General features: G+C 39.0%; 1 gene segment (V, D, J or C); it reads left to right on the top strand.

Moving 5' to 3' along the window:
* Positions 1 to 2118: 2118 nt before the first annotated feature.
* On the top strand, positions 2119 to 2609 carry LOC120538234. The segment is given in 2 exon segments: positions 2119 to 2199; positions 2272 to 2609. Coding segments are annotated over 2 exon segments (402 nt in total).
* Positions 2610 to 20998: the final 18389 nt, after the last annotated feature.

Below are 20998 nucleotides of genomic sequence, written 5' to 3'. Positions count from 1 at the left end.
ATAATTATTGGTATATTATCCCGAAGTTTAAAAAGGTTTAATTTTCTTCTTAATAAAAATTTTAAGGCAGTACTTCGCCGCTGCAAAACGCGGGTATTTTGCTAGTTACTCATAATCATCCCACTAAAAGACATAAAGATTGCATTTGTTGAAGTTAATGATTAAATATAGTTATACAATATTGTGCAAAATGCTTTAAAGCAATGGAGGATTGCATTTCACCTCCCTTTAGGAACCAATCTGAAATTCATAATAATATTTGCGGTCATTACCTTCTTAAATGGCAACATTGGAGCTATTAAATCCAAGCTATATTTAGGTTGATCCCTGAATGAACTAAAGACAGATTTCAATTAATATATCATCATTAAATAAGTAAGAAAGAACAGTAAATAAATAATAGAATAATTATTAATAAAGAAGCAAAACATTAGGAATACATTAATAAGAAAATGGAGAAAATAATGAAGAATGAAACAGGAATAAAGAACACTCTAAAATAATAAAACTCTCAAGTTTCTTTATGTCACAACTGACTTGTTTAGATGTAAGTGAATTGAAGGCAATCGTCAGAGTGAGAGGGAGGGTGAACTGAACACATCAAAGATGGAAGCAGAAATAAATCATGCAGCAACGCCGATCCCACTTTGAGATCTACCACAACCCACTAGCATTATAAGGAGTAGGAACATGTGACCCACCAGTGGCAAGCTGCACCAGAATTATTTTGTTCTGTCAGCAAACTGGCAGATAAACATTTGAGCAAAAACCAGCAGATTAGTGTAAAAAACAAAATAAGACAAAAAAAAAAATATAAAGTGAGAAGCAATCAAAGTCCAGTATGAGAGACAAAAATTGTGGATGAGAGAACAAGAGGGTTATCTCCAGGTGCAGTCCAAAGACAAACAGGTTAGGTGAATTGGCAATCCTAAATTGAACCCTAGTGTGTGGTCAGGGCTGATGTGTGTGAGTTTGCCCTGCCATGGACTGGCGCTCTGTCCAGGGTTTGTTCCTTTGCTAGCTGGGATAGGCTCCAGCACACCCCCATGACCCTGTTCAGGACTAAGCGGGTTAGACAATGACTGACTTACTTAAGTCTACCTTAAATCCTAAGTGCTAAACCCACAGATAATTCCAAATAGTCCCAAAATCCAGAGATACTACTAAAAAGCTACGGACAGCTATAAGGGGTGTCTCTGCAAAGACATGCCATAATCTTTATTTCACAAACACATCCCCGAGATCCTTCTCAAAACAAATCTGGTCCACAAAAAACAAAAATTACATTTACTTTTTTCTTTTCTCTTATTCTGAATTCTCAAAAGTTATTCATTCTATTAATAAGCAAGGATCCTGTTAAGTCAAAGGTCTGAATAGAACAAAAAATCTTAATTTGAAGTTTAGATATAATCTAAAAATGGCAACATATGTGACTGGGGCCCTCCATTTTAATATCTCTTAAGCAAAGCAAATAAATAAACCAAAATAAATTAAACATAATGTGTAACATTTTATTAGAATTAGTGAAAAAAACAAACATTAAATCAAAGTTTAGTGCAGTGATGTGTTAATAAATGATTTTAAATGAAGTAATAACACATTTCTTTCTTTTTTGTTCACAGGTACTACACATATACATGTAGTGGACAGGACTCCTGGTCATTTCTAAAGAGAGAGAGACTCTGGTCCACGATTCATGATTATGGTCTATAGTTGGAGGTCCTGGATATCTGTCTAGGTATTCCATCAAGGGCAAGACTGGTAATTTGTCTGCTGTGTGCTTCTCCTGTGTCTAAGCCCACCTTTCCCTTTTAGTTTTAAGTTTTAGTTTTTCTATTTGGGAAATGATAGGCATAAAGCAGGAGGCCTGTTGGATTGGAACACTGGCCCCACAGTGTCTTCTGCATTTCTAAAATTACAAATCCACTCAGGCCCTGGCCATGCCCACTGGTTTTCAGCCCTATTTGGACTTCTTTCAGAAAAAATTGAAAAAATTGTATAAAAATCCACAGGCCTGGTGTGGTGATTTGCATACACACAAGGGCTCACCTCTGATTGGCTCCTTTGACTTTATCAGCACATGCTGCCTCTCTGCTGCCATACTGATCTCAGCTCTGTTTTGCACAGGACTGGCCATGTGTTCTGTAGGAAATCTGGACAGGCAGCTGACCCTGTGCGTCCTAGCCCTCTGGCTGGCACGTGAGTGAGCTTTTTCTTGTTTCTCAGACAAAGCTTATTTATCATTTCTTCACTTACTAATTTTTTTTTCAGATGTCACCGCACAGAAGGTCCTGACCCAGCCTGCTGTTTTATCTGTGAGTTTGGGACAAAAGGCCACACTGGACTGTAACATTCAGAGAGATGATGGTTACCATGCAGCTTGGATGAAGCAGGTCTCAGGGAGTCCTCCTCAGTTTATTTTACGTTACTACCACTCTCACAGTTCCCCTGACCTTTATGGCACTGGCTTCTCTTCCAGTCGGTTCAACTCAAAAGCCCAAAACACAATTGATTACCAGTTAATAATCAGTAACGTGGAGGAGCTGGACAGCGCTGTCTATTACTGTTACAATTGGGACACAACAGCCAGCGCTGGGGTATCACAGTGATATAGAGCTGAACAAAAACCCCTCACAGTGCTGTGTCTCACCTAAGTGCTCAGAAGTGCTGGACTGTGACTCTGCTAGGTGACATCTGAGGCTATCAAGCTGCACTCATTCAATCAGGAGTTCATAGAAATGGAGCAGTTGTACTTGTTTAAGTTTAAAGGCCCCATGGATCCCAGGGAGAAATCCATGTTAGTCTCTCCACATACCTTCACCAGCAAGACCTGCAGCCCAGACTGACCTAGTAAGCTGCAAGATATAAGTTCAGGTGGACTATGAACCTTTAATTGTCACTGAAAGCATCAAGCAATCAGCCAAAATATCTCACCTCCAAGATCCTGCTTAGAACAACCCTAAATTTCAAAAGATAAAAAAGCAAATGATAACAGAAGAATGGAGGAGGTGGAAAAGCAAAGAAATTGAGAAAATAAAGGAATTAGGGTTTAATGACTTTGATAGTAGCATAAAGCTGAGGCAGGTCAGAAAAATGAGAAGATAAAGGAAAAACCCTAGAGTGAGGTGAGAAGGTCGGCACAGGGCATTTCAGCGCTGTACAAGACAGAGTGCCAGATATGTAAGACTGGCACACAGGCTGAAAGGAGGACATATTTGGCCCCAACATCTAGGAACACTGTGCGGCTAAGGCACAGGAAATCAGACACTATTGGCTGAAATTACAGGGCAAGATGCAGTAAATAGTGAAGTGAGGTCCACTATGGCCATTCTGTGAACTAATCCCTAGAGCAGAATGAGGTCAGCAGACTGAAGTAGGCATTAGGCTGAGGAGTGATAAGAGCAGCACATTGAGCAATGCCAACTCTGATTCCACAAACTAGACAAAATTTTAGATTAGATTATTTTTTTATAAAAGCACATTTAAAACAACAGAGGTTGCGCTAAAGTGCTGTACATAAACACAATACAAACAATCGTGCAAAAGCAGATTAATAAAACAACTCAATTGTAACATCCACCATAATCCCATCATACACAATGAAAGACAGAAGAAAACAAGCAGGTCTTAAGTCGACTTTTAAAAACCTCGATCGAGGATGAAGACCTGATGTTCAGAGGCAAGTCATTCCAAAGCGTAGGAGCAACAACTGAGAAAGCTCTGTCTCCCCTCGACTTCAGCTGAGATCTTGGAACTACAAGGAGCAGTCATCCAGATGACCTCAGTGCTCTTGGTGGCACATTGGGGTGAAGGAGGTCACAGAAGTATTTTGGAGCGAAACCATGCAGGGCTTTAAAAACAAACAACAAGATTTTAAAATCAATGCGACACCTCACTGGTAGCCAGGGGAGATGGAGAGGCTAAAATGGGGGAGATGTGATGCCTTTTTCTCAACCCAATCAAAAATCTAGCTGCTGTGTTCTGAACCAGCTGAAGGCGCGACAGAGCAGATTTTGGCAGACCCACATATAAGAAATTACAATACTGTAATCTAGTCGAGATGTAAAAAGGCAATAATGACTGTTTCCAAGTCCTTCTGTGATAGAAAGGATTTTAGTTTAGAAATTTGCCTCAGTTGGTAAAAACCTGACTTTACTACCATGGAGATTTGTTTTTCAAAACTTTGATGACTCAAAGATGATACCTAGGTTTCTGACATCATTATGATTCATTGTTACCAAAGGACCTAAGTGCATGCCGATTTCAACTGCAGATGTGGTAGGACCAACAATAATGACTTCTGTTTTATTTTGGTTTAATTGCAAGAAACTTTGTGCCATCCAATATTTAATATCCTCAAAGCATTTCAACATCTTTTTAACAGATGAAGTGATGTTAGAACTAACTTTGAGGTACAACTGCGTATTATCAGCATAATAATGATATGCGACATCATGTTTGTAAAAGATGGCCCTCAAGAGGAGCAGATAAATGCCCAAACACCTGACACCCTCACCCACTATTGCTAGGAATACAAACTTAGTGGAGAGCAGCAGGAGACACGTTTGTGAAGTTCGTCTCATTGCAAAGAAGCAGACTGCAAATTAATTGAAGGGTGTGTCACAGACGTGCACATGGGAGGCAGCTAAAGCGCTTGAGTGACGGCAGTTCTGAGGCATGCCAGGAGCTGGCAGAGTGCACTGACTCTTTTTCTCTCTTTCCTGTAGACCATTCCCGGGAGATTCCATCTGGCTCTCTTGACGTCACTTCCGGGACCGAGCCAATGGAAGGAGACCTTACCAGCTCCGGCCCCTGTGATGTCATGTCCGGGCTCGAACCAATGGCTAAAGAATATGAGCCTGATCCTTATGACCTCACTACCTGTCTTCCGCCTTTAAAAGCCTGTCCCTTTTCCCTAAATCCTCAGTCTTGTTTTGGACTCATTTGTATGCACATCAGTGCTGTTTATTTTGATAAAAAACGACTTTGCAGCCAGGATACCAGAATATACGGGTGGCTGCCCCAAACCTTTATCAGAGTATGTCTCATTATTGTGACAGGTGATAATAAATTTATGTAGAGGGTTACAACTTCAGAGAAAGAATCAGATGGTCAGGTTGTGGAGCAAAATGAAAGAAATCGCAATAAAGCATGTGGTTTTAGTAGTGAGTTTCCATTGTTGACCAAAAGACACTTTGCAACAGTGGAGCCTGCTGTCTGTTTGAAGGTCTGCTGGATGATCCAGCTCTTTAGCATGACCAGTTATACAGAATGAAGCCTAGTGAAGTACCAAGATGTAACATGCCAGCTGTGTGTACCAGCCTGTCCAGCTCCTGGCATAATGTGTCAAGCTGGGCCACAGTCAATCGATAATCAATCACTCATTGTTCCTCTTCATAGTCTACCTATCCTGCCAACACTGCATGCTAGGCAGGAATCATTTCAAGATAGGACATAGGAAACGATCACACAGACACCCACGTATACTCACATATACCTACTGTCCTTGTAGAGCACTGAGGTCAGCCTATAAGTTGTTGTTTTTTGTCTCAAACAGTCATTTGAGGTGTAAAGGTGACCGTGCTTTCTCTGTGGCTGGGTCCAAATCATGGAATAGTCTTCCTCTCTATGTTCAATCAGCCCCCACCATTGAATGTTTTAAATCTAGGCTAAAAACCCCCTTGTCTACTCAGGCTTTTGAGGTGTTTTAGTGGTGTGTTTATATGTATTTTTGTTTTCTATATTACCCGCATGTTTTATTTATTTTTATTCATGTATTTATTATTAAGGTTGTAAAGCACTTTGGGCAACTACTGGTTGTTTTTAAATTGTGCTATATAAATAAACTAAACTAAATTATACTAAACCATATACTCACTTTGGCCATTTTTTTTTGCTTAGAGGGAAACTGGAAAATCAGATGAAAAATTTATAAAGACACAGTGAAAACATGCATCTTCACACAGAGAGTGGTTTAAACTCCCGACAACTCCTCGAGCTGTGAGGAAGCAGTGCTTGCCACCACACCATCATGTTGCCTATAAATTTCACTTTATTTTTTATAGCACCTTTCACAGAACTTTCTGTCATAAGACGCTTTATAAAGTGTCTAGAAATGCAATTCAGATGGTATGTAATAGGTGAAAATTGAACACATGGTAAATTACATTTAAATAAATATCAGGAAGTAAATGCAGAAGAGACTAGTATTACAAATGATTTAGCATCCGTGTGACAAATACAGAAAATAAAAGAAAAACAGAGATTGAGAAAAATAAAAATTGATGGCACCTGGCAAGCAGAGCATTGAGAGAGCCAGAGCCTCAATATCTAGAGGAGCATTCATCAAGAATTGTGCCATGACGCTTTGGAATAACATCAGGATATCTTGGCAAATTGACATGATGTGAGCAATGGTGACAGGGTGAAAGACCACAGCTGGGTTACTCCAGATCAGCCTTCTGAGGAGGATACAATATTTGATGGTGTTCTCAGGTACTTTAACAGTTGTGGATTGTGAACATGGCTGATTAGGCAAGATGGCATTCTGGTGGGGATTCTGTACCCCTCACGTCTGGTACAGGCCTGTTGTTTTTATATTTAGATGTGACCAATCACAGCTTCAATTCAGGAGTGGGGCCTTCCTTGTAATCTCTTTGGAAATTTATTAGGCCTACAACAAGCTTGCTTAACTAATAATCAACAACAAGTGCTGGCATTGCAAAAATGAACAACACAGGACTCTATGCAACTTATGAAGTCTGTCAGTGGAGGCACCGAATGCCACCGTTTGAAGTCCTTGGTTTCTAGAACCATTTTGTTGATAGCAGCATATCCCTGTTGCCATGATGTAAAACCAGGAAGTTAAATGTTGTGTTGTCACTTCCAGGAAGTACAGTATATAAGACTACAGTGCACTTCTCTTGGAATCCGAGACACTGGATTCTCAGACAACCATGTAGTTAGTGTTTCTAAAAAGGATTCAGGATAAAAAAACGTTTACATGTTCTTTTCTATTTCAATTTTTGATATCAGTATTGCGCTTAGATATCTTTGATTTTGTTTTGATTAAACTTTTTGTCTTTGACTTTTTCTCTTACTTGACTGATTTTTGGCTGCTTCATCTTCTGGTCCTTCCTGAAAACGTTTTCAGCTGCATTGCAACTAAGCAGAACAGTTTCATATTAGGAATACTGAATACTGAATACTGGATTTTTGGCCTTTTTGAACTTTTACTGTTGTTCTTGTTTAAACTTTCTATTATTATGAAGGAATATTTTGCTCTTATTTATTCATTTTGTGGAATTCTTTATTATGAAATTAAATAAAGTACATTGAAATAAAAGTGTTTTTTGAAAGGGCTTTTGGAGATTTTGGCCTTTCTGCTTAAGAGAAATCGTAACAATCTGTAATCAAATGGAAAGCTCCAAGATCTGGCTTTTCATCTGACTGCTATAAATACTATTGTATGGGAATTCCACTTAGTTTCTGTGGTGCACTCACAAAGATGATTTTACAGTATCACTAAGAAAAATGGGTCATACCACCCAAAGCTGGCCACTGCCTACCCACATTCTCGTGCCGAGTGAATCTTGTGTATCTTCTCATCATAATGTTGTCCGATTGTTAGCTATTTGGTCTCAGCCAGTCCAATATAATATTAGTGAGAAAATCAAAATAAACAAAAAACTAAAGTTATGGTTTCGTTTTATATTTACCCATCTAGATTATGATAATTCTTCGAGAATTGAATCTTGAGCCTACATGTGTAATTAACTGCTAGCTGGAATACAACACTTCAATCTAGCTATGATTGAAGAAATGGTAATGACATTTTGTTAAATGACTTTGATCACATCCTATATTTAAACTGTGTTTATGTTATTGTAGATTTTCCATGGATTGGTTACTTTGTTATTTATTTTATTTGTTATTCTGTTCAGACTCTATTAGAGCCTTTGCATTAGTTCATCCAGATCTACCACTTTTCATTCTTTCCCGTTGACTCCAGACTGAATTAATAAGTGCGACTGTACTCTGTGATGGGCTGGTTCCTTGTTCTTCACTGGTTTATGTTTTGCTCCTTCTGCTGCTGCTAGCGTTTGGTTCCGGCTCACAATTGCTATATTTGGGCCAGGGCTCCTCACCTGCTTAGGGTTCAAATCTATGTGTTGTGTCTTTTTTGTTCATTGTAGAGGCATTTATTTATGTTAAGGTTACTTTTGCTAAACATCTGCTGTATTTTATAAGCTTGTGTGATGTTCCATGTATGTTGTGGGTGGTCCCCCAAGAACCAGGGCCACCTGCCAACCACTAGCTGCACTCTGCTGTATATAATCAGAGGGCATCCCACAGTTCCTGGCAGTTCATTTTCTAGGGAGACTTTTTCGTGTGTTATCAAATTTGCTTTTTGATTTATTGTATTTTTTGACTTTTCGATGACCTTCTGGATACTGTACTCCTTTTGGAATTGCCTTTAACAGGCATTGTATGCCTTTTGTGCTCTTCAGAGTTTCACAGTATTACAGAGCATTTATGTTGTAAATCAAAAATATTTTCACATATAAAGAGTCTGTTTGCCGTAGTTACTAGCTGGCTTTGATGGTTTCCCCCCAGTGGGCATTTATGGGACTACAAGCTTTGGAACTGCTCAATGCTTGGGATTTCAAGCTCATGACAACTCTGAATTGCTACTGAAATAAGATATGTATGTTTACATTTAAGTGTATTTAGAAATGCAGATTCATTTCTTTTGTTACATCTTGTAGGAGGTCAGAATGGAGTGTAAATATTAAGTATATTAATGTGCTCCTTATGGAACATTAATGGGTTTTTCATTATTTAAGTCAAGTATAGTGCTTATAAAAAGCATTCACCCCCGTTAAAGATTTCATATTTTACTGACACACAACCTCCATCACACAAGTATCACTGGTGCACTCAATTTGTTTTGAAAGCCCTAGAGATCTTCTGTCAGGGGTGTCAATGGATTGTTTTATAAATGCTCCTTATCTGGAAGGTCCACCTTATGGTGGGTCAGTATGTTGGCCTAACCTACACAATCAACACAGAAGAACAAAACAAGCAACGCTGTGAAAAGATGATTGAAAAGCACAAATCAGGGAATGAAGACAAGAAAATATCAAAGTCAATAAATATCCCTTGGAATCCAACCATTAAAAAATTGGAAGTATGGCAATACAGCTGTAATTCTGCATTGTGAAGGAGATACAAAGTACAGCAGTTGAAATCAGAGAGACTGTACAAACAAGAACTTTTTTGAGGGTGCCTTACTAGTATCAGCTATATGAGAGAGTGGCAAAGGGAAAGGAACTGCTAGAAACACACATGGCATCTTGGCTACAGATTGGCAGAGAGCACATTGAAGACTCTGAATTTAGCTTGAAGAAGGTCCTAAGACCTCATAAAACCAAACTTGAATTTTATGACCATCAGACTAAATGTCATTTTTGACATAAGCCAAACAGTTCACATTATCAAAACACGTCATCCCGACCAGGATGCAACATGTGGGGATGCTTCTCTGCAGCTGGCCCTTGAATGTTTATGAAAGGTTAAAGGGTAAAATGACAGAAGCAAAACAGAGGGAAAATGGTGGAAAATCTGATACAGTCTGCAAGAAACCTACACCCCAGGAGAAGATGCCACTTGGTGCCACGGCCCACCTGCCAAGTTGTTTTGCCTGCCTAAGGTAAAGTCATCCCTGATGGAGGATCGCAGGAATCGGCGGGTAGAGGTGTCCTTTCATCGGATTGGCTGGCCCAGCGTTGTCTCAGCTGTGGAATGGCTAAATGGGTGAGGCAGCTTGATGGATGAGGTCTCCAGGACTCTTAACAAATCCAAATCCTATTATGTGATATCATCTACTGTTAAATTCTGCTCCGTACTTGTAACATTTTTATTTTTATACTGTATTGAGGATTTGTTCTGTTCTGTGTATTGTATTGTATTGACCCCCTTCTTTTGACACCCACTGCACGTCCAACCTGTCTGGAAAGGGGTCTCTCTTTGAACTGCCTTTCCCAAGGTTTATTCCATTTTTTTCCTACAAGGGTTTTTTTGGGAGTTTTTCCTTGTCTTCTTAGAGAGTCAAGGCTGGGGGGCTGTCAAAAAGCAGGGCCTGTTAAAGCCCATTGCGGCACTTGTGTGATTTTGGGTTATACTAAAATAAATTGTATTGTATTGTATTGTAAGATTTGCTTTCCAGCAAGACAACAACTCCAAGCATAAAGCCAAAACTACACTGGAATGGTCTAAAATCTACAATGATAATGCCCTGGAATGCTGATCTAAATACAATGGAGAATTTATAGGTGGACTTCATAAATGCTGTTCACTCAACATGTAATCTGACAGACCCTGAGAAGAAGAATGGAGAAATATTAACAGTGTCCAGATGTGCAAAACTGATACAGAAAAACCTGTGTGCACACAGACTCAAGGCTGTCATGGCTGTCAAAGGTGCTTCTACTGAATACTAATTTGGAGAAGGTGAATAGTTATGTGATCAATTACTTTGTGTTTTATACGTTAAATTAATTTAAGCCACTTTGCAGAGATCTGTTTTCACTTTGACATTTACACGTCTTTTCCAGTTTATTAATTTTAAAAACATCAAATTAAATCCATAGTTCAATGGTTTGGAATAAAAACGTGAATACCTTCAAGGAAGTGAATGCTTTTTATACTGTACCTTGTATATATTTTTTGCCCAAGCCAATCACTTTACTGTCTCTTTTAAGAAAGACATGCAGAAGCTGGTGAAGCACCCAATACACACCCATTAAAGGCAAACCTTGTGGCATCGGTGCAGATGTGTGATTTGTATGCCCATCAGTCTCTGACTCTGATTGGCTGCCTTCTCTTTATCTACACCTGTCACCCCTCAGCCTTCCACATTGAGCTCCTATCACAGATGAACATGAGGTCTACAGGCTCTCTGGACATGTTGGCTGTCCTCTGCTTCCTGGCATGCTATCTGACATGTAAGAGGGAAACCTCTGTACACTTCTTTAGTTACACGGACTGACATGGTGAGATTATCATATTTCCATGCAAATGTTTTCTTCTGTTTCTTTTTTCAGATGCCAGTGGTCAGAAGGTCTTAACACAGCCGGGTGTTATGTCTGCAAATCTAGGGGACACTGCCACACTGGATTGTAACATAAATAAAGATGAGGGTAAATATGTCTTCTGGCTGAAGCAGGTCCCAGGCAGTCCTCCCCAGCATATACTGGACTTCTATTACACTAAGAGTGCTTCTGAAGATTACGGTACTGGCTTCTCTTCCAGTCGGTTTAACTCAAAGGCCAAAAACAAAATTGATTATCAGTTACTAATCAGTAATGTGCAGGCATCAGACAGCGCAGTGTATTACTGCCACACTTGGGACGACTCCGCCAGCAGCAGGGTATCACAGTGACACACAGCTGAACAAAAACTTCTCGCTCTGCTGCTTCTCACCTCATTGCTGAACAGTTCTTGATTAAGACAGCTGGGAAATGTGAGGGTGCCCCTCAATAAATGTAACTCAATGAAAATCCACCAAAGCTGGACAAGCAGAACTGTGTCATACAACTTACAAAGTGGAGCTGTTTAAAAAAAAACAAGACTGAATACATAAATTACAGTTTTAGAAATTAAGCTCATGAGCTACACTTCAGGTTTTGATGAAATATGAATAAAATCAATTTTCCTTGTAATTTAACACAAATTCAATAATGATTTCCGAAAAAAGCCATTTAAATGAAACTGTGCACTCATTTTAATGTTCTCATAAATTTTGGATGATATCCACTGGGGTGGTTTAAACTAAAGGGCTCAGAATTTTAAAACATTTACTTTTATATTCAGCCTCTCATGTGTTGTGCTTCTCAGTGGCCAAATGAGGTGTCATTTTAGTTGAAACAGAGAAAATCTCCTCCTAAAAAACTACATGATATTAAAATGAACAACTAATTAAGTACGTTTCTGGAGCAGTTAAAGTATAAAGCAAAGAATCATATTATAAACATTAAAGAAACACAATAAAAAATATTACTTAACTCAAAATGACACAAATAACATACAAAAGCTGCATAAAAGAGAAATAATAAGAAATCCAACTCAAAATCCTAAAATCAATAAAACAAACAACTCAAAAAAGACAAATGCAGAAATCATATGTCCAAATTTGAACTTTCTCTTTTCTTATCATTATAACAGGTCAGACAGAGCCAATGAAAAATTAATTGCAAAATGAAAGAACAAAGTTACAAACCTCGAGAAAACCCACATAATGAAAAAGGCAAGTGATTTTTAAGAACAGATCAATACAACAGACAATGTTGTTATGATAAACAGCAGTCTAAATCCAAAATCACTAATATATTTTACTTAAATTCAAATGTTAATCAATAATCATGGACAGGAAAATGAAATTCATAAGTCTTTTATTCAATGCCAAAATTGATGAAAAGCACAAACTAACAAGTCATGGTTTTATCCACAATCTTGGATAACCAGGAATTGAGCAGCACAGACTTTCATACTGTTGTCCTGATGATTTCACAGCCGTCTGCATCCTCCAATCATCCCATGATGGCAAACACCCTAGCAACGATATAGAAACAACCTACAAAAAGACAGCTTCCCTGAAATCAAAATGGCATTAGGAAAGTTGCAAAATATTTTCAAAACATTTAAACTTAGTTCAAACCTACAAAATAAATGTCAGTAATGGTTTCATCTACCCACAAAACTTTACTCAAATAAGAGCTTGGAAATGTGGAAAAAGTGTAAAACAAAACCAAGTCATAACACACAATAAACAGAAACAATACTTTAGCACAGTGAGACCAACTCGTGTATAGGGAGACCAAAGGCAATGCTACAGTGAAGAACTGACAGTTGACTGCAGCTCTTCTAACTGCAACACCTGAAGACTTTTGACCAATTGAGTGCTCTACCCCAACTAATAACAACAATGGGGAAAGGGAACTAGAATGGAAAAAGATAAAAAGGGGAGCTAAAAAACAGTAGAGCCAGGAACAAGTCAGTCTTAAATGCAACTGTTGTCTGATGATGCATGAGGTGCACAAGAGTTGATTCCTACTGATAAATATGATTTTCACCCTTTGATTATATATATTTGTGAGTGTTCTGGACAAAAACCAAGATTCAGACCTTTAATAACCTCTTCGGCACAGCCATCAGCAGTGTGTCTGTCTACGGAGAGAGTGTCAACCTTGAGGTTTACTTACCTTTGGCGCTGACATTCTCTGTCTCTGGTGACTCTTCTTATGAAGTCAGTAGAAGAACTGGAAGACCAGGGGGGGTCATGAGGTTGCTGGAAAGGGTGTGCAGCGGTCCCGATGTCTATGCAAAAGGATGAAGGTTAAGTCTTTAGAGTTCTGGTGCTTCCTGTCTTGCTATATGGTTGCGAGACATGGACGCTATCCAGTGACCTGAGATGATGACTGGATTCTTTTGGTACTGTGTCTCTTCTGGAAATCCTTGGGTAGCACTGGTTTGACTTTGTGTTGAATGAGCGTTGCTTTAGAGTCTCGTATGAGGCACATTACCTGCTGTGGTGGACGGCTGGGGATTCATCCAGGACCAGGAGAGGGACAATATCTCTCCCGGGCCACGAGAGGGCAGCCACCCTGGTCTGCATGGGGGGCATGGGAACATACAGTAGCTTGGAAGCTCATCCCTGTTGGGGCCCATGGTCACTGCCAGGGGGTGCCCAGATAATTATGAGCCCTGAAAGGCAGCACTTCCGCCATACCAGGAAGTGCTGCCAGAAGATCATCAGGAAGCACCTGGAGCACATCCGGGTGAACTATAAAAGAAGCTGCCTCACTCCACTCTGGGAGCCAGAGTCGGGTAGAAGAGGACGGCACTTGCGAGCAGTGGAGTAGAGGCGGCAATAGAAAGAGAAGAAAAGGACTGTGAGCCATTATTGTGGGTTGGTGCACTGACTGTATTGTGTCAGCAGGTGGAGAAGGAATTAAAAGTTTGTGTTTTCAACATTTGTCTGTCTCATTGTCTGTCTGTGTCTGGGCATCTTTCACACTGCACTGTGAGAGAGTGTCAGTTACGGCACTATGGCCATGTGGTGTAATTTCCCAATAATGACCTGGCTTGCAGTATCCTCATTGTTGTTTAATTTTTGGACCTGAGTGGTTGGACCAGGCCAAGGGGATGCCCACATAACACCTGGCTTTGGCAGATAGAGGGATCATTTCTGGAGGGTGGGACTGGATCGCATGTCTGCCTGGGGGGTTGCCAATGGTCCTGTTTATTAGTATCTACATGGAAAAATGAAACTAATCACACACACAGTAGAATCCCTAAAGCCTACAAAAAAACTTGTAATCCCAGAAAAATGCTTGCATACTAAAGTGACTTTAGCTGCAGGTGGAAGTCCCATTTTACTTATGGTGCCAAGCATAGTTGTGTTATGGTGCAGCAGTCTATTACCAGTGAAAGTGCTGTAAAAAAGGTGTCTGTTGTTATGGTCCTGCCTTTGTCCAGTCTGATCGCAATCACGGGACATCGTATCTTTGATTGCCTGTACAACAAATAGTTCAGAGCAGGCATCAACCACAGTACCCACTATGGTCATCATTGATCTTGTGAAAAGAATGTAAATACAGTAAATGCCATCAGCTCAGAGAGGGAGAGACAAGTTTGTTGTACCACGTGAACGTCACTGAGAGAATAAAACTGAATAATAAAAAAACAAGCGCTGACTTTTACAAGTAGCCAAAATTTACACTGGATGTTACAGACTCAAATCAAATGTATGTTTTTATTACATTATAGCAATACTAATAATAGCAGCTCACTACTCAAAACACAGAGTGCGCCGTCTCAAACCTGGAACCTATGAGTTATAAGGCAGCACTTCTTACCTCTATACCATTCAAGAATACGTGTAAACTCCCTTTCGATTGACATTTCAGCTTGAGTTTTTAACTCATTGACAGCCACATGTAAGTCGAATGCTTTTTTTTCTTTGGTTATATTGTTGAATAAAAGCACACATGTGCTTTTGATAATTGGACTAAAGCCTTCACACATTATACACTTCACATCATTATTAATATAACATGGAAATTTCTGCTTTAGATATGTAAATCAATTTTTTTTCTTTGGTAATATTCTTGAGTAAAAGCATACATGATTTTTTGATATTTAGACTAACGTCTTCACACATTGTACACTTCACGTCATTATTAGTTTAACAGGGAAAAAGTTTCTGCTTTAGGTATGTGTTCAACATTTCCTTTCATCCTGCACTTACCCAGATCTTTGTAGACACGGAACACACATGAAATGCATGTATTCCAAATAATGATATACTGTATTATTTACCCTATACAACTCCATGCACCTCACCTCACACGCAGATAAAGAGCCTTGAGCTGGGAAAACACTTTCCCCAAGTTTAGCTCTGTCAAGGCGCTGGATGCTGATCAACAAATTTACAAAACAAAAGATGCTGATGGAGAGGTGTGAAGGGATTTAAGGTGGACCGCGATTCCAAGTTTTTTCGTAGGCTGCAGGGATTCTAGTGTTAAGGAACAATGAAAATTTTTCATAATACCTATTTAATTGTCCCATTCATCTATCCATTCAGGGTTGCGCCAGTCCCAGCAAGCATACAGCGCGAGGCAGGAAAAATCACTGGATGGGGTGCCAGCTCATCGCTACTGCTGTGCCATCGCACCTCCACATGTTTAATTATTAATAATATACATTATTTAAATGAAATTGACAAATTATCTGTATAATGTAATATGAATTCCTTAATACATTTCATCTTAAAAATAATACCAAATATACATCTTAGTATCCCAACACAACACAGCACAAAGAGGATAGCTCTTGGAAATCTAAATCGACTTAGAAGTCAGTCGTCATCACCTGTAAATACACACTCTCTTCTATTGAATTTAATTGAATTCCTTTATTTTCACTGTATGGTACAATGAGATTCAATGTGCAAATCCTCCATCAACTTATTTTTCTGTAAATGATAAAATAACAACAATAATACTATAGAAAAAACAATGAAAAAAATACAGTATGAAAGTATAAATACTATATACATGTACATATCGTGTAGATAGTCCAAATGGTTAATAAAGGTTCAGGTTATGTAATATTACAGCTGTAGTGCAAGTTTACAGTGAGGTAATTGTAATTATAAGTACAAGCAGTTCTACCGGGAGCACCTGATGGACTGATTGAGTGCGGTTATAGCTCTTGGGATGAAGCTGTTTCTGAGTCTTGAGGTCTGTGCAGGAAAGGCTCAGAAGCGTTTGCCGGATATGAGAAGTTCAAATAGACTGTGTGCATTCTTGAGTGGAATCTATGCAGATGGTGGTGGCTTTCCTTACACAGCGTGTGCTATAAATGTCCTCCCGGGCTGGAAGCTGTATCCCGATAATCCTCTATGCCTTTGACACAACCCACCACAGAGCTTTCTGATCAGCTTCTGTGCAGCTATGATTCCACATACACACAGACAATGGGTTAAAATACTGAGTGGTGCACTGAGAGTAACAAAGCTAAAGCAGCTGTGGTATATGGAATACCTTGGTCATTCCATGCACCATTATATTGTTATTACAATAAGGTGCCTTAAATTTATAAACGATACTGTATGTAGTTAATTCTTTGATAAGGCCAGCATCATGAATGTCAATCTAAAAAGAAAGGGAAACCACATAACCACTGCTTTGACGCTGGGTGCCACCAATTTGCAAAACCAAGCAGAAGCATGCATAAACAAAGTGAGCGTGGAAACTGGCTTACACCAAATTTTTGTGCAACTGCACCACTTATAAATAAATCCCCTAGACATGTGACTTTGACTTAGCTGACTGTGCAGGACTTATCTGTGGAGGCAGGGGTCAGGCATTCTGATTCATCAGCCCCTCTAGTTGAGGTCTTCATCCAGGTCTATCACTTTTCATTTTTTCCCATTGACTCAATAAGTGTGACTATACTCTGTGATAGGCTGGTTCCTGAGTTGCTCTTTTTGCTGCTGCTGTCATAGGTTTAAGGTTTAAGGTTTCTTTATTTAGCCAAGTAAGCATGAAGTTTGCCTTCTTAGTTGCATCTAATAACAGACAGAATGAGATACAACAGTTAGATAATACATATTTACACCAAAAAAAAAAAAGGTTGCATGATATAGGTATATTTTGTGACTGCTATTAGCAAAGTTGTGTTTTTGGTTGTGCGTCACGCAAAATGGAACAGCGGAATTTGGAGCAACGTTGTGCCATTAAATTTTGTGTTAAGCTTGGAGAATCGGCAAGTGTGATTTGAAAAGTTAAAACAGGCCTATGGGGAACATTCTTTATCCCGAGCTCAAGTTTTTCAGGGAGGCCTTCAACTTCGGAAACCAATGAAAACATCGAACGTTTGAACACTCTTGTGAGATCAGACCGTTGTTTAACATTAAGAATGTTGAGTGAACAATTCAATTTGAACAGATTTACCGTTCATCAAATTTTGACTGAACATTTGCACATGCGAAAGGTCTGTGCCAAAATGGTGCCGAAAAACCTCACAATTGAGCAGAAGGACAATCGAAAAAACGCATTCCTGTGGTTCTCCAACCCCCTTATTCACCTGACCTCAGTCCGTGTGACTTTTTCCTTTTTCCTAAACTGAAAAATGTCCTCAAAGGACGTCATTTCGGGACTTTAGAAAACATCCAAAAGAGTGTAACAGACATGCTGAAGACCATACCGGTTGAAGAATTCCAGTGCTGCTACCAACAGTGGGAACAACGTCTCCATCGGTGTGTAGCTGCCCAAGGGAACTACTTTGAAGGGGATAACATTGATGTTTGAAAAAAATAAAAACTTTGGTAAATAAAAAATCAGTCTCATTACTTTTCTGCCACACCTCGTATATCAAAACCTTAATCATTATCTCCGATATTTCTTATTGAAAAGTCATATGGCACTAGGAAGAAAGGAGTTTCTGGAGCGATTTGCGTAGGTTTTCAAAGCGACTATCCTTCCTGATTTACTGAACTTTAGTTCTACATGTAATGGATGACTGTCATCAGTTGAGATGATTTCCATTTTCTTTAACATTGCCCTCTGACACACACTAGTCAAATCATCTACATCAGCCCCAACAACTTTAGCTGCATACTTCGTAATTTGCTGGAGCTTTTTTGAGTTTTGGTTTGTCAGACTATTAAACCAGTCAATGAAACTGAAAGTGATCACAGACTGAATCAGACTGCGATAGAAGGACAACATGAGGTCCTTGTCTACTTTAAATAGTTTGAGTTTATGGAGGAGAAATAAGCGCTGGTTGCATTTAGAGAATATTTTTTTTGTATTTATATTCCAGTTAGGATTGTTATCTAGGTAAGTTCCTAAGTATTTATATTCAGTCACTATTTCTACCTCCTCTCCCAGAACTACAATAGGTGGACATACAGATTTGTGTCTCTTAAAATCAAATATCATTTCTTTGGTCTTTTTTAGATTCAGAATAAGAGAGTTTTTATTGCCCCAGTTTACCGTACAGTCCTCTTGATTTAGATACTGGCTTTCATGCTCCCCTTATATACATCCTATGAGCATGGTGTCATCCGCATACTTGATAATGGAGCAGTGGTCATTGCTCTGTCTCAAATCACTTGTGTAGAGAGTAAACAGTAATGGTGATAAGACACACCCCTGCGGACTTCCTGTGTTTGAATGAATGACTATTGAAAAAGTGTCCTAAACTTTAACTGTCTGTGAACATTTTAAAAGAATGTGTAATAGTGTAATAAATGGGTTTACATTCATACTGTTCAATTTCCCAATCAGTATATGAGGCTGTATAGTATTGAACGCTGAAGAAAAATCCAAAAATAGTGCTCTGACATATGAACCAGGCTGATTAAGAAAGGTGCAGATTTGATGTAAGATAACAAGCAGAGCATCTTCCACACTTCTGTTTGCACAATAAGCAAATTGATTGTTGTCTTGAAAAGACTTTGTCTCTGCCATTAAAATGTTTTTCACCAAATGTTCAAAGCATTTCATTGGAATAGATGTAAGTGCCACTGGTCTGTAGTCATTTAAACAGTTTGGCCTAGAAACCTTAGATACAGGGGTAATGATTGATTGTTTCCACAGATTAGGTACAATACCACAGGTCAGAGACCAGTTAAAAAAGCAAAAGAAAAACTGGAGAGAGCTGCTTAGAACAAGACTTTAAGAGCCGACCTGATATGCCGTCAGGTTCCAGCTCACAATTGCTATATTTGGGCCAGGGCTCCTCACTTGGGATTCAAATCTACAGTATGTGTTGTGTCCTTTGTGTTCATTGTATAGACATTTATTTATGTTAATGTTATTTTTGTTAGACATCTGCTGTATTTTCTAAGGTTGTGTTATGTTCCATGTATGTTGTGGGTGGTCCCCCAAGAGGTGGGGCCACCTAACAACCACCAACCAGGAGCTGCTCTCTGCTCTATATAATCAGAGGGCCTCTCACAGTTTCTAGTAGTTAATTTTCAATGTGCAAAGGAGTCAGTTATTTTTCTGGTGTTTTCAACTTTGCTGTCTGAGTTACTGGATTTTTTGGCCTTACGGCTCTTTTTTCCTGGGTACTGTATTGCTTTTGGAATTGTTTTTAACAGTCATTGTATGTCTTCTGTGCTTTTCAGAGGTTCAGTGTATTACAGAGCATTTATTTTGTGAAGCAAGAATATTTTTATCCATAAAAAGTCTTTGTTTGCCCTAGTTACTAGCAAGGATTGATGGGACCCCCTTTAATGGCCATTTTTGGGACTTCATGCTTCAGTTCTTGAGATTCCTAGCTCAACTAGGACAACTATAAATGTCTACTGAAATAAGATACTTAAGAAAAGATACATGTTTACATTACATCTGTATTTAGATGTGCCCATTAATTTATTTTTTTACAAACTTGTAGGAGTTCAAGATAAAGTGTATTCACACCCTTAGTACAACTAAGTCATCACGAGTGAAGTCATTTAGTTTGAGAAGTCTCATAATTGGTTCAATGTTATCTCCTGTCTGGGGTTTCAATAAATTGTAGAACAAATGTACCTTATCTGGAAGGTCCACCTGATGGTGAGTCAATATACTGTATTTGCCTGACCTACACAATGATGACAAAAGAAGACCAAACAAGGAACTCCATGAAAAGATGATTGAAAGGCACAAGTCAGGGGAAGGAGAAAAGAGAATATGTAAGTCAACGAATATCCCTTGAAGTCCAACTAAATAAGTCATTAAGTAATAGAAAAATATGGCAAAACAGCTGTAATTCTGCCTAGAGCAGGTCAGCCACGCTGAAGGAGATACAAACTACAGCAATTGAAATTGGACAGACTGTGCAAACAACAACTCTTACCCAGGTGCTTTACCAGTGTCAGGTTTATAAGAGAGTGCCAAAGGGTAAGGCACTCCTAAAAACACACATGGCATCTTGGTTATAGATTGTTAGACAGCATTCAATTGTCATTGAAGACTGCATTTAGCCTGAAGAAGGTTCTAAGGCCTCATAAAACCATAAAAAATAAAAAGTAGTGTTTTATGACCATCAGACTAAATGTCAATTTTGACATAAGCCAAACAGTTCACATTATCAAAACATGTCATCCCGAACAGGATGCAACATGTGGGGATGTTTCTCTGCAGACGGCCCTTGAAAGCTTGTGAAGGATTAAAGGGTAAAATGAATGAAGCAAAACAAAGAGAAATTTTGGAGGAAAACCTGATACAGTCTGCAAGCAACCTATGCTACCGGAGTCAATTTGCTTTCCAGCAAGACAACAACTCCAAGCACTAAGTCAAAGCTACAAAGGAATGGCCTAAAATCTGCAATGTTAATGTCCTGGAATGCTGATCTAAATACAATGGAAAATTTATGGGTGGACTTCATAAATGCTGTTCACTCAGCATGTAATCTGATCGAGCCTGAGAAGAAGAATGGA

This window comes from Polypterus senegalus, chromosome 10 (assembly GCF_016835505.1).
Source record: "Polypterus senegalus isolate Bchr_013 chromosome 10, ASM1683550v1, whole genome shotgun sequence".
In the NCBI taxonomy this organism is placed as follows: Eukaryota; Metazoa; Chordata; class Cladistia; order Polypteriformes; family Polypteridae; genus Polypterus; species Polypterus senegalus.
Note: the sequence above shows the minus strand (reverse complement) of the source record. Positions and strands in the feature narration are given on the sequence as shown.